This window comes from Centroberyx affinis, unplaced genomic scaffold, assembly GCF_046629955.1.
Source record: "Centroberyx affinis isolate AG114_WGS23_722 - 3 ecotype Tasmania unplaced genomic scaffold, CSIRO-AGI_Caff_v1 ptg002388l_1, whole genome shotgun sequence".
Lineage (NCBI taxonomy): Eukaryota > Metazoa > Chordata > Actinopteri > Beryciformes > Berycidae > Centroberyx > Centroberyx affinis.
The window spans coordinates 45,949-70,170 of NW_027280642.1; the positions used below are offsets into that span (position 1 = coordinate 45,949).

The 24,222-nt window shown below is 40.5% G+C and overlaps 1 protein-coding gene across 1 annotated transcript; it reads left to right on the plus strand.

Annotated features, from left to right (window-relative positions):
• Positions 1–583: 583 nt before the first annotated feature.
• On the plus strand, positions 584–3,652 carry LOC139656152 (fish-egg lectin-like). Its single transcript, XM_071533657.1, has 4 exons — positions 584–641; positions 2,004–2,218; positions 2,383–2,510; positions 3,399–3,652. Exons 1-4 carry the CDS (start codon positions 584–586, stop codon positions 3,538–3,540), a joined length of 543 nt encoding a protein of 180 aa, XP_071389758.1. The 3' UTR covers positions 3,541–3,652.
• The last annotated feature ends 20,570 nt before the right edge of the window (positions 3,653–24,222 follow it).

Below are 24,222 nucleotides of genomic sequence, written 5' to 3' on the forward strand. Positions count from 1 at the left end.
TTAATAAGCCCTTAGTTTTTATTTTAATCTCACCTGTGCAAATTAGTAGTTCGCTTTTCTTCTTGTATGTATTTTTTAAGTATTGTATTTAATCACTTTGCTTATATTTTTTTTTATCACTGAGCAACTAAACTAAAACGTAAAACCAGTAGATGTGAATATCATCAGATCTGCCACGGATTGTACAAGACAAGTGAGGGTGTTTAGCCTGATATTCAGACTGAATGGCCATTTCGTTACCACTCCATTATTCAGTCTGAGATTGCCTCCTTGTTATCTGTTTTCTGTGTGGGGGGGGTTGATTTTCCCCGAACCAATCATTAGTGACTGATGTAACCGACCGCTCTGACATTATTTTCAGTTACACTGATGCTTTGCATATTTACAAATTTTACCAAGAATGTGTGTCGTTTTTGACAAAAATATCGTCTTTGCAAAGACAGTATGTTGGTTAAGGGGAGATTTCAACAAGCATTATTCTGCCGAAACGCCAATGAAAAACCATTGCACGAACGGTTCAAACTTTAGTCCCGCCCACAAAGGCGCTGATTGGCCGATCGTTTTTCCCAGCTAGAAATCGCCGATGAATAGAGCAACACCAGACTCTCCGAATCGCTCGACCAAATCTGAAGAGTGGGCAGGTCACGATTCAGGAGTCTGGAACCAGGCTAGAGGGTGTTTTGAGATGAGATTTAGGGTGTTTTCACACTTGGTCCCTTTCAGCCCTCCAAACGAACTCAGAGCGATTAGTCAGCATTTTTTGCGCATATGTGAACACTCCAAAAGAACTCAGACCCCTCTGAAACGAACCGAAGTCAGACCTCCTCGGGAGGTGGTCTGAGTACGGTTCGTTTCAAGTCCGCGTTGCGGTCCGCTTACCCTGTGCATTGTGAACACAAAGCGCTCCAGGTTCGCTTCGCCGTTTGCCATTGTATTTTAGCCCTGTAGGCTTGCCATAGACAAATCACATGCTATTGCGCTGGGACGCTCGTAAAACAAATAGACGTAACCATGGCAACCATGGTAACGCTAGCAAGACTAGTGGACGAGGAGTAGTTTGGTCCAAGGATGGAACTACTGCACTTCTCCAGATATGGAACGAAGAACACATCAAACGGCAACTGTCTACAACGCACAGAAACACTGAGGTTTTCCTCCAATTTTCAGTTCATACAAAAGCGAGAGGCTTCATTAGGACCACACTGCAGTGCCGCATGAAAGTAAAAAAAAAAACGAAGTCAAAAGTACTTTACCACATGCGAAAAAATGAGAAAAAGCGGAGAATCCTCTGAAATAAAAGACACATCTCTCTCTCCCTCCCTCCCTCTCTCTCTCTCTCTCTCGCCCTCTCTCTCAGTGTATTTAATCTACTTTTATTGGCATGAATTTCAATGTAATTAAACTACTTTTATTGGCATGAAGTACAATTGATTATATCAGAGGTTTTGTGATAATCGAAGATGATGGTAAAAGTAATAAATGAATAGCAAATAAGTAATAACAGTAGGCTAATAATAATACGTAACAGTAAATACATAGGCTACATAGCAGTAAAGGTCTGAGCTCCAGAGGAACTACTATAGTGTGAACAGAAAGAGGACTGAGGCCCCATCAGAGCTGAAGTGAACCAGAAAGAGAACTGAGTCCTCTTTCAAATGAACTGACAATGTGAACGCAAAAAGAACTGAGTCCCTTTTCTGTTGGTCCACTTTTTGGTCCACTTTAAGAGGACTGAGTTCGGTTCGTTTAAAGAGGACTATATGTGAAAACACCCTAACTTTACTGATTCCTGTGGGGAAGTTGGGTCGTTGCTGCAGCAAATTGCAGGATCCAGATAACAATACAAACTACAGAACATATTAAAAACTTCAGATAGTGTCTTCATCATGTTAACTGCTCCTGTTGGAAGATTTACAGAACAGATGTATGCAGTTTACAGATTTATGAAGTCACTGCATGCTGACTAAATGTACCTGTACCTCTGTGTTTTTCCTTGCATTCAGGTATGTTGGCGCAGATTGACGCTGGCGGTAATCTTTTTATTGCGGGAGCCAATCACGTCAACAAAGCCTACTGTCTAACGACGAGCGACACTTTGGACTTCAAGGGCGTGGGCTCTGTCGACTGGACACAGATGCCAACTAGCTTGAAGTACTACAGCTGCGGCCCCTACGGATGCTGGGGAGTTGACACGAGCTCCCGTGTCCACCTCACACAGGTGGGATACTGGTTGCCTAACCCTAACCAACCTGTGAAAACTCATACGTCTTTTAACTCTTACACACTGTATTATTATTATTGAGCACATTAATCTCACACTCATGAATCATGACAGCAACTGATGGCAGTCGTTCTGATGTTGACATGTGCATCTCTTGACAGAGTGTGACACCGTCCAACTGCGACAACTCTGACTGGATGCAGATCTCAGGACTGGCCTTGAAAATGGTTGAGGTGGGGAGTGACGGCAGCGTCTTCGGAGTGAACACATCCGGCCAGGTCTACCAAAGGTAAGCCGATACTCCACACAATCTGGTAATAACAGGGCTGCAGTAGATACAAGGCAAGCCAAAGTACTGATAATATTCTGTAAATATAATAATGATAATTTATTCTGTAAACAATACTGTAATATTCAGTAAAGAACGTTCTCAAGATTATTATGGCTTCTATTCCAACACATGCACACTGACTGAAAACATTTCTTTAAAGTACTGCAATATACCAACATAAGGATAAAAAGCAGGAGAAAACAAGTAAACATGTTGCCAACCACAAATAATGCAGGTGCCCCTTGGACCAATCAGTAACAAGATGCATCATCTCTCCAAGGTTCATCAAAATCAGACCGGTGTTGTAGCAGTTATGGCCTTTCAATGTTTACAATTTTGACCTTCAATTATGATGCCCACATTAGGCCAATCACAATTAGGCCAATTGTTTTGAAACGCTATAACATAGTGCCAAAATACGCCATCCTTCCAAGATTCGTCAAAACTGCTCCGGTGGTGTTTGAGATAAGTTTGAGTTTTAAATTTTGGCCCCATTAGGCCAATCAGAGTAATTTTTCAAATGCTGGAACACAGTGTAAAAATGCATCATCCCTCCAAGTTTCATCAAAATCGCACAGTTGTGTGTTTGAGGATAAAATCACGTTTTTTAAATATTGACTGGAATGAAAACCTTCTTTTACTTCATAAGATGAATATAATTGATCCCAGAGGGGAATCAGGTTCAATTGGCACAGCAAGGAATAGGACAAAAATGAAAATCAGATAAAATAAATGAATCTCAAAAACGGAGCATCTTCATAATGCTTGTAAGTTTCTGCTGCCGATAAAAAGAATTCTCCCAATGATCGATTCACAGACTTCTACATTCATCTTCTCTCTCAACAGAACCGGCATCACCAGTAGTGTTCCAGAAGGGACCACATGGACACAAGTCCCCATGAGCGCGACCATGAAACACGTCAGCTACGACCTAGGCCATCTCTGGGTCGTGTCCACCTCTGGTCAGGTCTTTCAGTGCACAGAGTAATGTCAGCTCTATGGCAGATGTACAATTCTGCATAGTAATGATAAGTTTCTTTTTGAGAGATTACTGGGCTTTTTGGCAGTAGTTTTTTCTTAGTAGTTTTTTCCTGTCTGTCTTGGCTGTAAACTTCTAACTTTCCTTGAGAAGGCACTCTGTGCACAATGAATAAATCATTAAATAAACTTCTTTTCAAGCATCCAAACTGTCATTTCTTTGTTGCAGTTCTGACATTTGCCAATCCATAGGCTCTGATGTAACTATCCCTTTGTCCTTATGTTTAGACTACTGTAACTCTCTTTATTAAGACAGCTAAACCTGATACAAGTCCACCTAAATTTGACAAAGTAGATCTACGAATGACAAAGGTGGCTGAGGATGTCCTAAAATGGCCATCATAATTGTGTAGAGAGGGAGGTGTTCCAGGTTGTTTTTCCCCTCTACCCACTCAATTACCATGTCAGCAGAAGAAAGATACACAGCTGAATTTGGGAGAGCAAAGAAATGAAAACCTGATCGTAATGTTGAGTAGAGAAAACTCAAGGATAAAAGGAGACTGGAGTAGCTGATCGGACTGGAGTAGGATGGATCGGATGAGAAAAGTGAAGTTCCGTACATAGCATTTACTCGACTGGTAAGTTAGCTTGCTAGCTAGTTACCTGTGTTACAATATTGAGCTGGAAATTCTAGGACATGCTGTGCTGATGGCTGAGGTAGCTGGTATAGTTACCTGAAACGCCTTCAACTTAGGCTGCCAATCAAATGAAGGGGCGGGAGCTTCCTCTCCAAGTCGAGATCTGGGTGTAAACATTGTAGCCTTGTAAATATTAAAAACGTACTCCGAATGTCTTCAAAAGAAATAGATTTTTTCAACATAATCATTGGGGTCTAACAACATACTCTATGTTTGTAGGAGTCAAATTATGAATGTAAACACATCCGCATTGTTTACATACGGAAGCCGAGCTTGCAATTATTTTTTTTAATGCCGTTATCTCGAGATCACGAGTTAAATATCTCGTGATCTCGAGAAAACAAGCTTTGTTATCTCGAGATCACGAGATATTTAACTCGAGAAAACGACTTTTGTTTTCTCGAGATGACGGGATAATATGGAGAACTCGAAAGAGTGTCTGGTTCATTTGATCACACCTGATTTCAGCCTTCAAGATCACTGTCATGACTGTCGGGGAGGATTCATAACAGAACAGGAAGCATAAATGTGTAGTTTTGTTTGCTGCAGTTACGATTTTCAGCTTAAAAATCAGTTGCTACATTTGTCAAGACGCCATATGCATGCTGGCATGGCACTCCTGATCTCTGATAAACATTAGTAAGTAATAGGAGGAAACAACACTGTTTTCTCGTGATAACGGGTTGATTATCTAGTCTTATTCAAACTCAAACTGATAGCCAATATTTACAAAACTAGAAGGTAGTCTTATTCAAACTCAAACTGAAAAGTGACAAAGAAAACAACTAAATCAACTAACTCAAGCCTATACTCAAACTTCAATGCAACTACTGTATATCAGTAGATTAACACTTACATTGTTTTTGTTTGTCTTGCATTGTTGAAGTCACATTGAAATTGTTAACTTGATTACTTATATCACTTATATACATATATATATACACATACATATATATATATATATTATTTTAATTTTTATATATATTTCTTTTTTATAATTTTTTTTATATATAATTTTATTTCATTTATTTATTTCATTATCTATTTTATTCTATCAACTAATATTGTTATTCACATTATTTTTTGTTAATTTCATTCCTTAACATTGTCTTTCATAAACGTAATTGTGCTTTGGCAACACATGTCAAATGTCATGCCAATAAAGCCTATTGAATTGAATTGATTGAGAGAGAGAGAGAGAGCGAGCAGCAGTGGTTGAGCGAGCTAGAGAGTGAATGAAGAGAGGGAGCGGTGGTAGCGAGAAAGCCGGTGAATCAGAGAAATTAAACGTTATTTTCTGATTGTTTCACAGCGGTTACGTTCTAAAGCACAAATAAACACGCCCACACTCCCGCACACCACCGCACAACCCTGCGGGAAGTACCGCAACGCCTGATTTGGTGTGAATAGGCCTCACTCTGTGCAGCGGACGGGTCTGCTTCAGAGCTCTGTGTGTTTGTGCCTGAACACGACGAGAAGGGGGGGCAGTGGGTGACTTTGGAGGCGGGCAGTAGGCTGCCCATCCAATCAGAAGTTAGAAACGGTACTGGTATTTTCTGTGCTATTTTTCCATTGGCTGAAGAAAAAAAAAATGTTTCTTAACTTTTGATTGGGTGGGCAAGACGCACGTTTGGGTGGGCTGAGCCCACCCCTGCCCATATGCTGCCTTCAAATGGAACTCGTGAGCTCGTGGTTACGACATGGGAAGTCGTGTACACGATATGCTTGGTGTTCAAGTGGTTAAGTTGTGAGAGCACCGCTGCTAGGCAACGCTGCTAGGCAACGCTGCTAGGCAGTGTTGGACAGTTTGGACGACGACAGCTTCTAGACGCCGCTGTCGGCAAAGCCACCGAAGCTAACAGTTTAGCTAGCTAGCGAGTGGGTAACGTAACGGAAGCCGCGCGCACTCGCGCGGGCATCGCGCGGCTCATCTCTATTTTTGCGCGTCTGGTCTATTTTTTCCCCTCTACGCGCGGCTACGCGGCCCTCAAACAGGTAAAAACTCCATAGAACTGTGTAAAAAACGAGTACAATCTGTTTAAAAATGTTTAAAATAAATACCTCATTGTACCAGAGGCAATGTGACACAGCAGAGCAACCTTGTGGGTGTTTTTACATCGCACATTAAAATAAATCAATCAAATCAATGTGTATCCATGATCCTGTAGTTAAAACGATCTAGTTAATTAATTCAATACCAGTTAATATAGCCTATACTTCCAAACCAAACCAAAGTATCCTACTTGATATCTCCTCAGAAAACCATGCAACCACACGCTACAAAGACGGAGTCTGTGTAGCAGGTAAAAAACCCCGCTTCGCCCCGCCTACGTGACGCGTCGCGTCCGTGTCCCATGTATTTCGGCCGTAATCCAATTTTACAACACTCGAAGAATGTCTGGACTAAACTTCACAAACTGTTAAAGATTTCACATTATAAGCAGGTATATTCTTCACCTTGGAATAACCCAGCGATAAGAGTGGGGAAGAAGGTATTTTTTTTGGCATTCCTGGTTGTCTAGTGGTATAAGATATATAGCTGACCTGGTTACTGATAAAACATTCAAATCTTATCAAGAACTCTGTGCACAGTTCAACCTAAAAGATAAATCTGACTTCTGGAAGTATTTGCAAATAAGAAGTAGTTTGGGGAGTGTAGTTAAGCAGCTGCATGGGGAGGATAATATGGTACAGCTCTATTTTAAATTGTCTAAAAATAATAATTCAGCTTCCACCCTTTATAAGGTAACTGCTAATGCAATATATGGCAACTGTGAGAACCTTAGGCTTATCTGGCAGAAGGATTTGAATTTGAATTTGATAAGGAGTCTTGGGCAAAGATAATTTCCAGTGCAGGCTGGTTTACAAGAGAAGCTCGGGGAAAATTTACACACTATAAGATACTTCATCGATATTATTTTACGCCTGTCCATCTTCATAAAATGGGTTTACTAGAAAATAATTTGTGCTGGAAATGTAAAAGGCATGAAGGCACTTTTCTCCAAGCAATGTGGGCCTACCCTCTGGTTCTGCCTTTCTGGAGAGAGCTCATCAAAATAATACAGGAGTGGCTAGGTCTACCTGTGCCTGAATCAATTCGGGGACAGGTCATGTTTACCCAAGATTTCCAAACCAGCATTTGCTCTAGCCCTAACAGGCTTTATCTCAGCTGTTAGGGTTATCCTCCGTAACTGCAAAAAGCCAAGTTAGACCTGAATATAGAGAGTGGGTTAAGTTAATGACAGAGAACGCGTCATTTGAGTTAATGATAGCCGTTGAGTTGAGAGCAAAACAATCAGTTCTAAACCTGTAAAATATTAAGTAAGTATAAAAAGTAAAAAATACTGTTGACCAAATACATAAATAAAAAAATGTTAAACCAAAAATAAGTTGTGTTTTTGAAAAATAGTCTTTTTGAATACTTTAAGTATTTTGTCAATCTTTCTCTTGCGGACTTTGTTTCAGTCATTCACAAATTTTACATTTTTACATTTCACATTTTTTTGCTTTCTCAAGTTCAGTTTTCTCTCGGGTAATTTTGGCCCTGTTATGGTGTGGAGAGGGGGGTCACAGGGGGGTCTCTGAGGGGGGAGCAGTTCAGGCTTGTCGCTGCTGCCTGTACTGCGCAGCTAGTACAGACCGGTCGGCACGATGGCTGCAAATCGTGAGCAAGTAAGTTATTTTTTCAATTTTTTTTAAGAGATTGCTGAAAATTTGATGCAGGTGGCAGATTATATTGTATAAAAATCCATATGGCAGATTGTGTTGTATAAAAAGTCATACATTTGTACACCAAATGTGGCTAGTTGCTTCTTGGTCTACTGCTGCTAGTGAGCTAGCATGTTAGATAGGTTAAATAAATCCATTCAAAAAATCCCCCTTTTGTAAAAGGATGAGAACCATGTGGACTCAATCGTAGGATCACAGAGCCAGAAATTTAAGTTTAGTTTTCTCCACAATCTTGTTTCTCCGCTGAGATCTGGAGCCCGTTTCTCCCACACAGTAAGCAGGCTGACCAATATCATGCATGTAAGCTGAAGCTAACTGAAGCTAAAGTAGAATCTATACATTTATATCATATTGCCTATGAGTGAGCCAGTGCCGATAGCTGGGCGCCGATTTGTTCCCGGTGATCCAGCCGAGATTTTGGCGGGGGTCCCGACACCGATGCATCACCGGGTGTCTGGCGAACGGCGATTTCGGCACCGATGGGTACCAGAGCAACCAGGGCTTGGATCGGGAGGATCAATGCGGCCCATGGGCGCAGAAGAGAGGAGACGGAACGCGCTGGAACGGAGATCAGTATTTGGACTATTATTCTGTATATTAACAGTCTGCAGCTGAGTTTTTACCGGCTGACTTGATGCATTTGGGACAGAGGGACTGCGGTAAGTCAAAACAAACACACACAATCTTCAATACAATATTATTATTACTGCACTATAATGTGAGAGTTGTGTGTGTATGTGTGTGCTTTTTCGGATATGTGCCATGCACCTTTCGTCGTATCCCTTCCAAATTCACCATTAATACTGCTTGGAAGTCTGTCCTTTGCACAGGATATTTTTAAGGGGTGGGGCCAGAGGGTCAAGGGGGATCAGGGGAGGCTGGGAGTGAAAGCAATGGAGAGTGCTGGGGTACAGGGGCAAAAGTGTCAGGGCAGGGTCAAGGAAAAAGGTTGCAACACCCAAAGGGCGCTTTGTTCTAGTGGTAAGTTATCGGTTACAGGCATGACGTTACTGTGAAACTACTGAGGAAGGTTTGCTTTAGTATACGGTGCTGACCTGGTGAAGTTACATGGTAGCTGCAGTGAAATAACTGAAAATGATTTGAAAAAGTTCATTTTGAAAAAGAGCCACATGGATTCTTCTCATAAAACTCATTAATCTCCTGTAAGGACTGGGTAGGTACTGTAAGGACTGAGTAGTTACTATGAAACTACTGGGAATGGTTTGCTTTAGTATACGGTGCTCACCTGGTGAAGTTGCATGGTAGCTACAGTGAAATAACTGAAAATTATTTGACGTTTCAAAAAGAGCCACACGGATGCTTCTCTTAAAACTCATTTATCTCGTGTAAGGACTGGGTAGGTACTGATATGAATGAATATTTTATGAATGAATGAATGACTATTTTATTTTCGTGTCTGGTCATTTACATGACCCATCCCTCATGGCATTATTCAGACACATTAACTAACAACAAACCAAACATTTCGGCATGTTAACCCACCATCATCTAACAACACAATACATAGATATCAACATAAATATAAACAGAAACAAAAACATAAACATCATCCAAACATAAACATAAACCTCCCACAAATAACGCTCCAACAGATATCCCACAATGGAAAAACAGCAAATATACAAACATACATACACAGCCCCCTAAGCACAAGACACAATACACAAATCCAAACAGGACAAAATCTGCATTTGCATCCATTAGTGCCAAACACTGTATATTTGATCCAGTTGCTGACCTTTACTGACACTGGCTTACGTTATGCTGAAAACCCAACTCCCAACCTCAATTCAACCATTCGCATTTTTGAAAGAGCAAATGTGAGCATTTTGCTCACACTGCAGAACCCTGTATAATGTAGTATATTTGAGGATCAAAGTTACATAGCCTATAGCATGGATGAGGTAACTGTACTGTATTATAAACTTGCTCAGTCCACTTCTGAATTTCATCTGTTGCTGTATCAGCAAAATCTTCTAAAAAACTGGCTCTTAGGCAGACCTTTTTTCAGGGGAAAAGCATGTGCACTTGTAGCCGATAGTAAATAGTTTTTGTTCGTTTCTTAATGATACAGTGTGGTGGACAAAATGCCGTTATTAATCATCACCCACAAATCTAGGAAATGGACCTTCTCATCACTAAAATTACAAGGTATGTGCAAATTACAGTTAAAGCCGTTACACAAGTCTACAAAATTGTTCAGTTCCTCAGGAATACCATGAATGTCTTGATCCACTAAATATAAGAAAACAGAATAAATGATTTATAATTAAATTAAATATTGTTAAATAGGTGTACGTTCTGATATGGAGAATTAGTTACCAATGTGAAAAAGTCATTTTTCATTTCATTGTGATTTAACTTTGAATCTTCCCATCATAGCTGCAAATTCTCACACAACCCCAAGAATCCTCTCCCTGTTTTCAGAAAGATCTATACGTCTTTGCCATGAATGCACAGTGTAATTAAAGAATCTGTGCATGTTAAAACAAAACAGTTTAAAATGATGACTGTATCTCTATTAATTGAGCTGATGCTCCATCTGCAAATCATATAGCATCAGGGAACTGAAGGTCAGGGTAATGGACTGAAACAAATCTCCTCTAAATAAAGAGACACCACCAGCAAAAATGGGCACAAAGCACTCATAATTTTAGGGTGTCATTTTCATTTGGAATGATGCCAGCGAAGATAACAAAGTGAAGTTTAGCCAGCGTTTGGGTGTTGAATGATGGATTGATTTGTGACTGGGCCTTTATTGAGGAATATTATTGAGTTTTATGTTTTTACTTCTCAAGACACACAGATATGCATGCATCATAATGTGTGCACACAAGCAAAAAATAGAAAGGCAAATACACTCACACACACACACTTAGTAAAAAATTGTTTGGCTCTTGATTGGGAGTTGGCTTTTTTAAAGTTGCTCAGAATCACTGATTTGTTGGACTTAGTAAGAAGGATTATATGCGCCCAAGTGTTTAGCTCGTTGTTGGCAAAATTACTGCTTTGACTTGAAAAAAGCTACAGAAATCAATGGACCCAGTGCCATTAGAGAGACAAATATACGTACGCTCAGCTTTGAAAAGCATGCATTTAACTCAGACTGTGACGGGGACAATTATGTGCAAACTCCATTCATTTTCTTCATAAAGAAACCATAATTCCATATTTGGGCAAGGTTGACATCATATACTATAAATTCAAACTTACAAGGTCTACTATATATTTAGACATTATTTGTGTACAGCCAGTTCCTCACTGGACCTCCAGGATGCCACCACACATGGTTGCTAGGAGATTTGTGATGCGACTACAAAGCCTCTATTTCATTTTCTGTGTGCATGTAAACTTGGTCATTGAATCTCTCTCTCCTTCCATCCCTCCCTTCCTCCATTTCTCCCTTCCCTCCTTCCTCATGTGTACAGTGGGTCTATCTGACATTTAAATGCCATCACTGGGTTTTTGCAGAACTAGGCTTGGGAACTTGGCAGGGATCTGGGAGAGGAGGCAGCCTGTGTTGGATTTTGCCGTTTAATCATGTGGGCTCCCACTGGCTCACCAGAGAGACTGGCACACTGAGTCTTTCAACTCCTCCTCCTCCTCTCTTGGTGCTTACACAGCATGGGGCATTAGATTGCAACAGATGCAAACACACATGTACGCCACATTTAAATCCTTACTACACATCAAGGCATGTTACATGTTACACTACCCTGGGAAATGTATTAGATTTGGTCATACATTCATGGCAGGTCCTTTGCAGCAGTGTTTAATCACCAAGGAAGGCACAAACAATCAGATTTCTCTCAGGACTAATTTGTTTTATGATGAAATGATGATGAGGGCTTGGGTTTAGGGTTAAGATTAGAATAAGGGTTACGTTTAGGTTAAGGGTAAGGGCTAAAGGGTACCAAATATCTAACATCAAAGCTAGGTTTCGACACAGGCTCTCAATAGCACAAGGGTGAATTACACAAAGTTTGTGGCTGTGTACAGTCTCTGATCACCCACCATCTTCATTTCCTACGGAGACAGGTAAAGTACTCCCTGCTAGTTCAATACAGTGCATTATTTTTATAGCATTTTGTATGCATTTTCCAATCTCCCACATAAAACTGCCAAATTTCACCACATATCATATAAGATTACTTACCATTTAGCTTTGAAGCTGCTATAAGTTCTCATTTTCTCTTTTTTGTGATAATGCTAGTTGCCTACCATCACTCAAAATACTGTATGCTAAAGTGTTAGCATGGAGCACCGGAGCCAATGATCTACCAGGGATACATGGATGATTTTGGTGTCTATTTCTCATCACTTAAAGGTCCCATATTATGCTCTTTTTAGCTGTTTAAAACATTTCTCAGTGGTCTTTAAAATAAGGTTATGAATTCTGTTGCAAAAAAACACCCAAATCCAGGCTCTATGGGGCCTCTCCATCCTCTCTGTTTCTCCCCTCATTAACTATGCGCTGTTCTGAGTGGGCGGGGATGCTCTGATAATGAGGCGCTGCTCTGATTGGCCGCCTGATCGGCTGGGTGAGGGGGGAGGGTGCAGACGCCGAAAAACTCCAAGACCAACATGGCAGCTGTTTGTAGAAGAAAACTCCGTGACACAACATGTAAAACCTACAGTTTTGAGGCGGAATCTGTCAACCGAACAAGAGGAGGCAACTGCCGAAGTTTTACAGACACGGTTACAGCAGGATCTCTCTGACTGGTAGGTTGAAATTTCACTGTTTTCGTACTTTCTCACCGTGTGTGTGTATGTGGTTGCGTCGGCTAACGTTATGTGGTCTTTCTGGATAGCCATAGCGGACAAATTTGTATCCCATAAAAACGATATCTAACGTTACCTGCCGGAGTGTCTCGCACTGTAACTATACCGTATGGTTTGTTTGATTCGTTTTTAGCCTGACGTTCACCGGTGCCGGTGGTTTGAGGCTGTCTAGTAAGCTCGTCAACACAGTAGGTGTCGGTAGCTTTTAGCTGGCTACTTGGATGCTGCTGTAATGTTATTCCATGAAGTGTCTTCCAATCGCCGTTGTACTGGCTAGCGATAGGAAACAAATCCACACCAGACATTATGTAGTTATTATGTTCAAATACATCAAATTGATGTGAAGACGCAAAAGAACTCATCTGCAGTGGATACAAATATTGTCACGACACCGGCAAACATATGGTTATGTCCCATGCTATCTACCATTTGGACATATGACTGTCGTAATTTATGCCAGTGTTACTCAGCTATAACGCTAGCTCAACAGTTTTAGAACTATAGCTGAAATATTCAAAAACTGCATCTCATGGAGGCCTGCTGGTCATTCCCCCTGTACATAACATCTTACCTCTTTTAGAGTTGACACCTTTGTTTGTCCTGTACATTGGGTTGTACAGTACTCACATCTACTCTAAATTGCCTGTGCTAATAAACATATAATATAGATAAACGTAATCGTCAGTGTAATGTTCCTATAAAGCTTGCAAAATTCAGTAACAGTTACCCTTTCTCATTCCTTAGGTTACCAGAAGAATGAAGCAGCTTCAGGATCCACCTACATGCGTGTTGATCATCCTGGTCTGGAGCCTGTATGTTTGAATGTGTTCTCACTACAGAATGCAATGAACATTTATAAAGCAGACTACGGGCCCTTACAGCTTATAGGTAGAGAGCAGTAAGTTTCTTTTATGCATTCTGTGCATGAATTGATTTGAACATGTGACTTTGGATAATACTTTACATGACAATAAATTTGAGTAAAATAACTGTGTTGTTATACTTTATTACACATCCATGTAGAAAAAACTTTAGCACACCTAAAAGTCTTTTAGTGACAGGGGCATAGGACAAAAGTTACTGAAAAAGTAATATAATCCAACACACTGTCTACACTTGCATGGTGCTTTATTACATTTCAGTCATTGAAATGTAGTAAAGCACCATGTAAGTATAGACACTGTGTGTGGGATTATATACGTTTTTCCCTTTACACACCCATGTAAATTAAATGTGAAACCAATAAGTAACCACAACACTGACTGTTCATACAGAAAAAAATTATTTTATTTTAGAAAAGGTATAAAAAAGGCACATGTAGAAACATAACATACTGCTTATAGAGGACCATACTGGGCTGCTTATGTTACAAAATCTACATCTGTGAGTGTACACAGGGTGTATCAATCACAATAATGATTTATAATTTGATGTTTTTAGTTATCTTATGTATTCGTGGAAAACACCCAACTACAACCTGACCTCATGCCAGATAACCAAAACAACAATAGAAGAGACTAAGTATTCAAATGAAATATATTGACAGTATGTGTACCCTCTTCTCAGTGTCTAGCCTACAGATCCTTTGTCAGCTAGTGCTGGGGCTTTCTAGGTCTCAGGGTCAGAGTATTGATACCAGTGTGTGTGTGTGTGGTGCTGTGCAAATGCTGTGAGCTCCCTGATGCTGCCAGCTGCGTCGGGTTCAGACTGCCTCTTGATTGAACCGAGACACGTGGCTGCAATGACGTCTACCTTGGCTGGCCTGTCAGACTGGGCGCACAAGTCTTCTGGGATGGGGATCTTCAAAACCTGGCTCACATGAGGTGCAGGGTGCTGGAAGACTTGATCAAAGATGAGGTCCATCAACTCATCGACGTAATCTGTGGAGTAACAGAAACACAGAAGTCATCAGTTGTTCCATTACAAAAGAATATACATTGCATAGTGTGGCCTGACACTGGCGAGTAGCAAAATGTGCAATTTTGAGTCATAAATTATTTTATACTATAGTTTATACTTTGTTATAACATTTGTATATTTATTTAACGACTGTCTGAGATGTGCTGGTCCCATAGCAGGGAATAGCAATGTTTAATGCAACCAATTATCTCAAATATTGTTTAGGATATTGCATCATGAGTAATACCTACACCTTACAATATACTGCAATCCAGTAACATTACCACAAACTACAGCCTCAATAATTACCATGTAGTTGGTTCTAAACACAGTCTCAAGTAAAATAGGACAATACAATCTCGAGAAAGGTAGCATTTGTTGTAGTCTCTTGTTCAGGTTTTCTAGTTATTTTTTGCCACAACCCCAGCTGATTACAAGACTAGAGTTGCCAGGCTAGGTGCAAAGACAGAACGTGAAATATTACATGTCATCAGCCAGTAACCCCCTTCCATTGATTTGGTGTTAGAAGTGAAATGTTTGCGGTGACCAGAGTCCCCGATAAACAAAGTACTGTTCGAGTTTTGCCACGTTAGGTGCGGCTGTCTAGAAAGGAGATGTGTCCGCAAAGTGAGCCAGAGGAGCTAACCTTAGCTAACGCTAACGCTAACGCTAACGCTAACGCTAGATTAGCACGCCGCTAACGGCAGTAACTCCTAGCCTGGATCATAGTAGCTTTGTCCTTTCGGGACCTGGTTAACTAGACGATTGCTAACTGTTGTTGTCGTTGTGGCCAACAGGCTGCCTCGTATTCACAGGCCCGCATCAAACTCCGTCCCATCGGGACTGGAGCTAAATCGCTACCCGATGCTAATCGGACTGAAACACCATAAACTACCGTATTCATTTCTCATTCTCAAGCTATGTTAGCGGACACATCTCTCCACACAAGGCAACTGATTTAGCAACAAAGCACCATAGACTGTGTTAAAAAACAAACATGAAAACAATGTCGCAAACAAGCAAATGGAACATAACTTTACACACGTTAGCAAACCTCGACATGTTGTCAAGCCCAGCTGACTGTACCCAACTGTAAATATCATCACAAAGTGGCGACACTTACCGATTGCTTTGCAACATTTGCTGTTGGGCCACATCCAGTTGGGATAAATCCATCTTCCATCTTCCAGGAGCAGTGTTGATGTAAATCCTGCTTTGTATTGACACTCGTTTACGAAGCAGTCCGAGGTAAAGCGGTTAGCACAAACACGCAAATTTGGACTAAGTTTACTGTAGTCAGAATGTTATTGTAAAAAAATATCTTTTTATCTTCCGATGCTGAGAGGCAGTGTAGAGCTCTGTGTTCAGCCTTGAAGCCAACAACGGAACATTTAGCATGTTTTGCTCTTGCTTTTGACATCTGCTAAGCTGTAGCAGCGAAGGAAAACAATGGCGGCCGACAGCCCACAGAGAGCAGAGAGGAGTGGGAGTGGTTATCCACCATGGAGGTCGGCGTATGCAAATTGCTCCCCTTTAGACGTCACAAGGGGAGCCAAATCAAAACGGCTCGTTTTCTGGCATGTGTTCCCAGGGAGGAGGCTAGGGCAACAATGCAGAGGCATTCACTTCTCACATTCTGGGGGTTGTTAGGTTGAGGGATGACTAAAGTATATGTGTATGGGCAAGGAAAAACGTGTTTTTCATAATATGGGACCTTTAACAGATAAGCTGACTAACGGGCCAATCTCCCAAAAAAAATAGGGTGTATTCCATTAAACTTTTTGATTGTTAAATTACACATTTGCAGCAGCTCAGCTCTGAAAATGGGGCTATTCCTACTTTGTTTGGTGGGTGGACAAAGTATTTCCTCTCTCCTTTCCCTCTCATTTTCCTCTCTCTCCACTCTTTTTTCTCTATAATTGAGTGCTCTGTCTTTCTCATGTTTTTCTCCCTTGACCCTAAATAGCACAAAGAAGAGTTATCAGGTCCTGTTTATTGGTAAACAGCCTCACTTTTTACAGACCGCTGAGCAGGTACAACTATGAGGCATCAGGTCTTCAGTCATAAATCCCCTGGTATGTTCTCCTGCATTTTAATGAGATCTAGGTTGTGAGAAAATATACTGTAGGTTGGCTACTTTGGGGAGAGGTTTCTTTCTCACCTTTCTCACACACTTTATGTTCTCTTCTCGCTTTCTCTCTTTTCATCTTTTTCTGTGTCTCTCTGAAATTCTGAATCCTTAACCGCCACATCCTGGGTTGGAATCCGGCACAGGAACTCCCCCTCTCTCCTCCATCTCTCTTTACTATTAAACTGTCAAATAAACTTGTAGAGCTCAGGAGCTGAAGACACACACCCAAAAACTTTAGGCAAGGTGAAGACTTTCTGAAGAGGCATCAGATGAAAAAATGGAGAAGTTGCACAGTCTATTATGCTCCGACACTCAGGGTAGATGAAGGAACGGTGTGCCGAAACGTTACGTTGGTCACCATGTCACAACTTTATTAAAATATGAGAGCATAAGAGGTAATAGTAACTAAACAGGATTGGGGACATTAACAAATTGAATTGAGAATGCATGGTAAATTCCAATTGCTGAAGTTGGAATTGGAATTGCACCCAGCTCTAATGAAACAGAATAGGAATTGAATTGGAATGACAGGAAACAGAATTGAATTCAATTGAATTCCATTAAATTCCAATTTTAGAGAGGTTGTCTGGACTCGCTAAACATTATAAATGAAACATTGAGTCAAATAAGAGACAGTTAACCAAGTCAAATACATTCAATCATAATGTATGGTTACGTTATACATCAAATACCACCTGAAATGTTGTTTTAACATTTAATGATATTTAGTATCGATAATATAAAACACTATGTGTAATCTCAGATATGTGGTAAGAAAAAACTAACAAAAACATTCAGAATTTCACTGAATTCATGTAAACTTTCTGACATCCCAATTCTGTTTCCTATAGGTTTTTTAAAATTCAAATTCCTCAGTTGAATTGGAATTGATGAGTTAATTCATGAAGTGACCCCAACCCTGAAAAAAAAATCAGCTATTGACAGCTTCAATACAAAAACAGCGGTTACGTTATCGGCCTTCAAAAACCCACACCAGTTGAAACCTAGTTTCTCCTCCCTCTCTCTCCCTCTCCCTCTCTCTCTCTCTCTCTGCACCTAGTCATCATCACCCTGTGGTTAAATCATAAATCCCTTCAGCAGCCCGGCCCAAGACTGATGGGCCAAGGTCGCCGGCACCTCTGGCACCACTAAGCCCCAGAGGCAGCTGCTGTCCTAGGGGAGAGCAGCTGATGGAGGTGCCTACGTGACTGGAGGCGCTGCCACAAAGCCTCAGGGACCTCCGGAAACCTCCGCAGGCACGGGAGGCTCTTCAACCATGAGCCGTGAGACAGATGACTCCACCCGCCCTCTGATGTTGGAGACCATCCATCACACAGGGATGGAGGTCTACTTGTTCTAAGTACTGAGCATGCCCACACACAATGCTCCTTTCACCATCATGTGTGGCCATTATTGTCTCTTTTATAAACTATCTCCCACTTTAACTAGCCACACACTCACGCACACACACATATTTGTTTTACTATAACTGTGAGAACCTTCCACTCACTACATTCATTCCTGAACCCCTAAACCTAACCTTGACCCTCACCGCTATATGCCTAACCTTAAAGGTAAAAGGTTGGAGGTTGTGACTGGGGTTTACATTTCATATCAGCATATACGCATAAACGATTCCAAATGATACACAAACCACCTCTGTACCAGCAATACTTTTGTTAGGACAGGAGATAAACTGCTCACATTCACTCATTTTTGCACATTAGCATGCTACATGTACAGCACTACATGAACACTGATCCTACCTGTAGGCTTGCACCTAGTTCATTTCTGACCTTACATTTGATCACACAAACAATAACCTTCTTCAACTTGTCCTTATAGGAGAAACTTTTATTGTTCTAGGCAGGGTTTGACTTGAGTCCCAAGTCTTGGGAGGGTCCCAAACAGAAAGGAGGTGGGGTTGCCTATCATGAAACACTCAATTTAATGACTTATTAAGGAGATTATCTGTAGTTACAGCTGCAACAATAATGGTATTCATTTCTGGTTCTTAATTATTGGTGTATTATTTGTTTATGCCAGCTTGGAAGCAACTTAACCCTAACCTGCCTCATCGCACAGCATTGTACAGGTCTGATGTGGCTGCTGTTCCTGCTGCCTATGGTCATATAAAAAGGTGAAAATCACAAATCCCAGAAAACATAAAACTTACAGTCTGCTGCTGGACTGGGACTGCTCTGGTCTCCTGTTGGTCTGTACTGTCCCAATGCTGGAGTGTGTTGGGTTGCACTGTGCTGACCTGAGCTGATGCCACTCCTCTTATGCTGAACTCTAAAAGATGCAAATTAAATATGTTCTTGAGTGTGTCAGTTACACTACAGTCATAGCCCATCTGAAGCATGAATAAAATCGTATGACACGTGGTGTTCGAACACATTTTTCAACACTCATTTCGACATTCATTTTACACTTCAAACAAGTCTGTGATAAGTCTCCCCTTTCCCTTTCTTTCCATCCATTTCTGAAGACAGTTGTGTGTCTAGCTAGCTAGACCTAGCAAACGGCTAACCCAGTTGGTGTATAATGTTTAGGCTAGGTAGCTAGCTACCTACTGTTAGGAGTGTTGTAAGTTAAAAAAAAATGTAAATCATTGATGAGACCAGCACAAAGTCAAATTTTTTTACGATACAAGTACTTACCAAGGTTATTCACACGCAAAATGGGGATTTCCACTAGTCGTCTTGCGCAGAGAAGTTTGTCTGCGCGCGTTTGTTCATCACGTAACTGATGTGGGAGATGTATGCTCAAACACGAATGCAGATATAGATATCTTCTATCATACAGGATTTACACCACATGATTGCAACAATACTTTCCTGGGCCAGCGGCAACAATATTAACGAATTACCCTACAGTGTGCAGCTCAATGGCATACGCAAGCACATACTGCCCCACCTCCACCAATACAGTTCTATGATTCAGATTATTCCATCAATCACACACACCCACACACACACTGCGATCGATTCATACTGCTATGCGTAATAATAATATATGTAACCTGTACTTCCTTGACTGTTGAACCAATCCTGCATTGGTGATCCATGCTTAGGTCCTGGTTGCGGTTTGTCAGGTTCAAGTTGAGGTGGGGCTGCTAATCTAGTACCCACCACCGGGTCTCTGCCATCCGCTTCGGTGTCGGGCTGGGCCTCCGCGTCGGTGTAGAAGGGCTCAAGTGGAGATGGGGATGGGGCAGTTGAACAGGTGGCTGTCGCAGGGCTCTGGTTCTCTGCCTCAGTGTCATGCTGATGGTCAGGTCCTCTTGGTTGCTGGTCTGGTTCAAGTCGAGGTGGGACAGCTGAACTAGTAGTGGCTGCTGGGTTACAGTCCTCCTCTTCGCTATCAATATTAGCATCGTCCTCGTCAGGCTCTTTGCTAGCGAGCCGACTTTTGAAAAGAGTTGAGATAGTCGGTATGTTTTTCCGAAGTACAATTCTCTGCTATCCTTTTGTTTTTCAGCCTTTCGCTTTGCTGCTCCACTGCTCCATCGTTTTTTATCCATGTTTGTTACTTAGCAGCTAACTTTAACGTCGTCTGTTCTGTCTTAGCTAAGATTCCCACGGTCACGTGTCACCGGCTCTCGTCATCGTCATCATCAGCAAACCAATCATAATATTTTTTTTATTAGCAAATAAAGTAACTCTGCATTAATTGGTTCGTATTTCAACACACACGCACTCAAATAATTTATTTGATTTGATTTAAAAAAACAAAAAAAAAACAAAGACAGGATGAGGCCACAGTTGGTGGGGTTTTGGAGGCCCCTAGAGGTCGGAGGCCCCCGGGCACCGGCCCAATCGGCCCGGTGGATAATCCGTTGCTGTGTATGCTGCATTCATTGGAACTCGGAAATTTGGAACACTTAGATTTATACAGTAAGCCTATGCTGAATTCTCCAGGAAATTAGTATTTTATCTGATAACGTGGCATAGCAAGAAACAAATAATAGTTTAAATGAATAAATACTTCCCATTTGAACACAACTCTTCAGCTAGACTCAGTCTTTTTTTATTTTGTTTATTTTGTCCTTGCCAAGTTTCAGTCCAGATGCTATAAAGGGGGATAGTCGTCAGTAAGCGACTCTGCATTGCTGTGGAAATTCATCTTTACGACTTGTTCACAGGAATTTGCTCCTCTCTGTCATACAATACAGTGTTTCACATGGTCAGTAAGTGCCCCGGGATAGGCTTTTACATGAAAACGATGCTGTAGATTATACAAATGCAAACAGGTCGATCAAGGTGAACTTTGACACCTACTCTACATTTAAGAGCTCCAACGAGTGTAGGGAACGACAGGCAGGTGTATTCTTTTCTTTGTCTTCTTTTATATTGTAGAGGCTATAATTCACTCACAGGCACTAACTAGGTTATAGGCATATCTCTAGTATAAATAGATTAGGTATAGTATAAAACAATACTATATCAATAGTATCAATAGATTAGGTTTATATAAGTAAGTCTACCATGTCGAATTACCTTATATACCATTTGCAATGGTCTGTAATCTCATTTAAAATGATACACTAAACAGTATGTCTTTTAAACAATTTATAATAACAATAAATTGTTTAAAAGACATACTATTTAGAACATTATCACAGTGTTCAACACTGTGATAATGTTCTTTCTCGCACGCAGTAATTTGACCATAAAAAACGTTATTTTAAAAATGGAGTGTGGGAAAGAGATGGTAACAAGCAAATAGTAAACATGTTGACCCCAACAGTGATGTAGTTCCACCCTTGGGTCAGTCAGTGATTGCTGAGTGAACTTGAAATATGAGTGAAATTGTATAAGCATTTTCGTATGGGACAATGAAAGGACAGATTGACCATATATTTCTGTTGACTCTCCTCAGAATTAGGCTTACAAGTTAGATCTTGAAATGTAGTTACTGTAATTGTCCTGTTTTTACTCAATACAGTAGAAAATATAAGAATTACAATATGCAATAAATACAATCCGTACATTACACAATGTACACTACAATACAATTTATAATACAATATACAATATAACATACAACACCAGGAGCGTGAGTGTTATGAATAATATAAATGCTAAATGATAAGTGACATATGGTATTGCCCAGTAGGTAAGTGGTAATATGATATAAGCAGTCAACACTGAGGCACAGTGGTAGTGCAGTGATGATGCAATAACAGAACAACAGTCCAACAACTGGACAATAACTACAGTGTCTTGTGGTTAGAGGTTTGCCCAAAAATTTTCCATTGACTCTCACTTCAACACATCAACCCAGTCTGATGTCTCCAAGTGTGTAGTGTGTGTAGACTATTATGTTACCTATGATAACTTTAACTGTATTGCTTTACCACTGAGTCCCCATTCACTGTCCCCCACATTGTATGATAACTTTAACTGTATGACCTGCTTTACCACTGAGTCCCCATTCATTGTCAATGCCGCCCCCTAGCGGCACAAAGTCAACATTACAGTGTGACTAACGAACGAACGAACGAACGAACGAACGAACGAACGAACGAACGAATGGACGGAGACCAATCCATAGCCCCCCTTTGGTGGGGGACAAAAACGCTGCCAGAAAAAGTGAGGTGACACCGGAGAGACCACAAGTTGCTCCAGCAAGTCCGTCAGACAGTCCAGAGGTTCAGCTGCTTCAGCTGCTTTTTGCAGTGTTTAGTGAGTTTAGTTGCTTTATTTCTGAAACTAAATATTTTAGAGTCAAAAGTCCAATTATACAAATGTTTACTTTCTTAATAAAAGGTTAGCCTATTTATGTTGATAACAACCGTCTAAGTCAAAACACTCTAAAATAAAAGCAGGCAAAATAATGAAAATATTGGTATTTTTCTCATTTTTTCTTATAAAGGAATCAAAATAATTATACATTGTGATGTCTGTTTGTTTATTATTTTATTAATAACTTTACATTAATTCTCTACTGCTGACCCACCCTCGGGACAGCCACAGAGGGTGTTGTCAAGTAGAATTTTTCATCAGTAATAACTTTTGCTTGCAGTAAATTATTCAAGAATGTCATCATTCATTTAGAGCTGGAAAAACATACATTGTATCTGAGTTGTAAGGCACTGCTGAGAAATACACTAATGAGTGTGACATCATGCCCTCCCCTAATAGCCGGTGTTTTTATTATCTTGATACATATATTTTGATGCAGATGTTTTTGTCCATTTGTTTCAACAAAAATAGTGTATAGTCCTAATTTTGCCTATTCATTTACAGTTGATGGATGCCAGGCAAAGCGTCCTGATGGCCCAGGAGGTGGACTCCAGGAGAGAGGTGGACTCCAGGAGAGAGGTGACAGAAGACATGATGTCTGACGAGGACGAGGACACGTGGTAGGGGATTGCTGTACACTCAGCTTCAACATAGACTGGAAGATCACCCCAAGTATGAACTCAACCATCACCCCAGTGTATAAACCATTGGCACATTTTCAAGTAGAAGACTCTCTTTTTCCACCAAACACAATGCTGATTTGTTCATTTCATTTAATCTCTTTAATTTGATTGGTGTGTACAGTTGTTTTCTCAAAATGTATTTTTTTTTCTGCACTTTACTGAGTTTTCACCAGTAAAAGTGTTTGAAATTAATTGTGTCTTTATTGATACAATTCATAACCTCTGGGCTTTTTGTAAAGAGATTCTAACATAAATAATTAAAAATGCTTGTTTTGAGTTTAGAAGATTAAAAAAGTAAGTAAAATCACAATCATATTAAAAAGCTATAGTGACATGATTATAATTTGGGGTAATATACAATTTATATAAACATGATATTAACTTTATACAATCTGAATATTTTTTACCCATATTTGCTTTGTTCGATGAAAGGAAGGAGTTTACATTACCCAATGAAACAAACCAATACTAAATGAAACCTGTTTGTCTGGAAATCAGAATTGACTGTTTTAAATATTGATGAGCCTCATCCAATGCAGTGAAAGAGTGGGTGATGATGAGGACCTCCAGACAGGATTGGTCATGTTCCACCACTGTTCAAATGCTAGTTAGTTAGTTCCTGAGAGCAATTTGCACCTCTCTGCTGCACCTTCATCCGCAAGGTGTGATGACACCGGGTATTGATTTGTAATCTGCAGTTCTGTAGGACTGCAAATGGGAACTGAACAGACTGCAAATTCCTGTTAATTGCTGATAATCTGCTAAATTGCACAGACATTCACAGGCCCATAAACTGATCTTTCCGCCCAGTGCAGGTAATCATTATTTTCTTCTAATTTGTGACACTTACACATTTACTATAGGCCTAAACTCTTTTGACCTGTGTGTTGTGAGTCACATGTGAGCTGTAGGGTTTCTGGTCCCTGTGCCATGATGTGACTGTACTTTTCTTACTGGTATCCACTCTGCTATCGAATGGAATCCCATACAATGTATATT

What these genes read in the sequence shown, in the direction of transcription:
- LOC139656152 (XM_071533657.1), top strand. Translation starts at nt 584, where the DNA reads ATGAATAGAGCAACACCAGACTCTCCGAATCGCTCGACCAAATCTGAA. An exon ending in CCCGTGTCCACCTCACACAG is followed by an intron (nt 2,219 to 2,382) that starts GTGGGATACTGG and finishes ATCTCTTGACAG; the next exon opens with AGTGTGACACCGTCCAACTG. An exon ending in TCCGGCCAGGTCTACCAAAG is followed by an intron (nt 2,511 to 3,398) that starts GTAAGCCGATAC and finishes CTCTCTCAACAG; the next exon opens with AACCGGCATCACCAGTAGTG.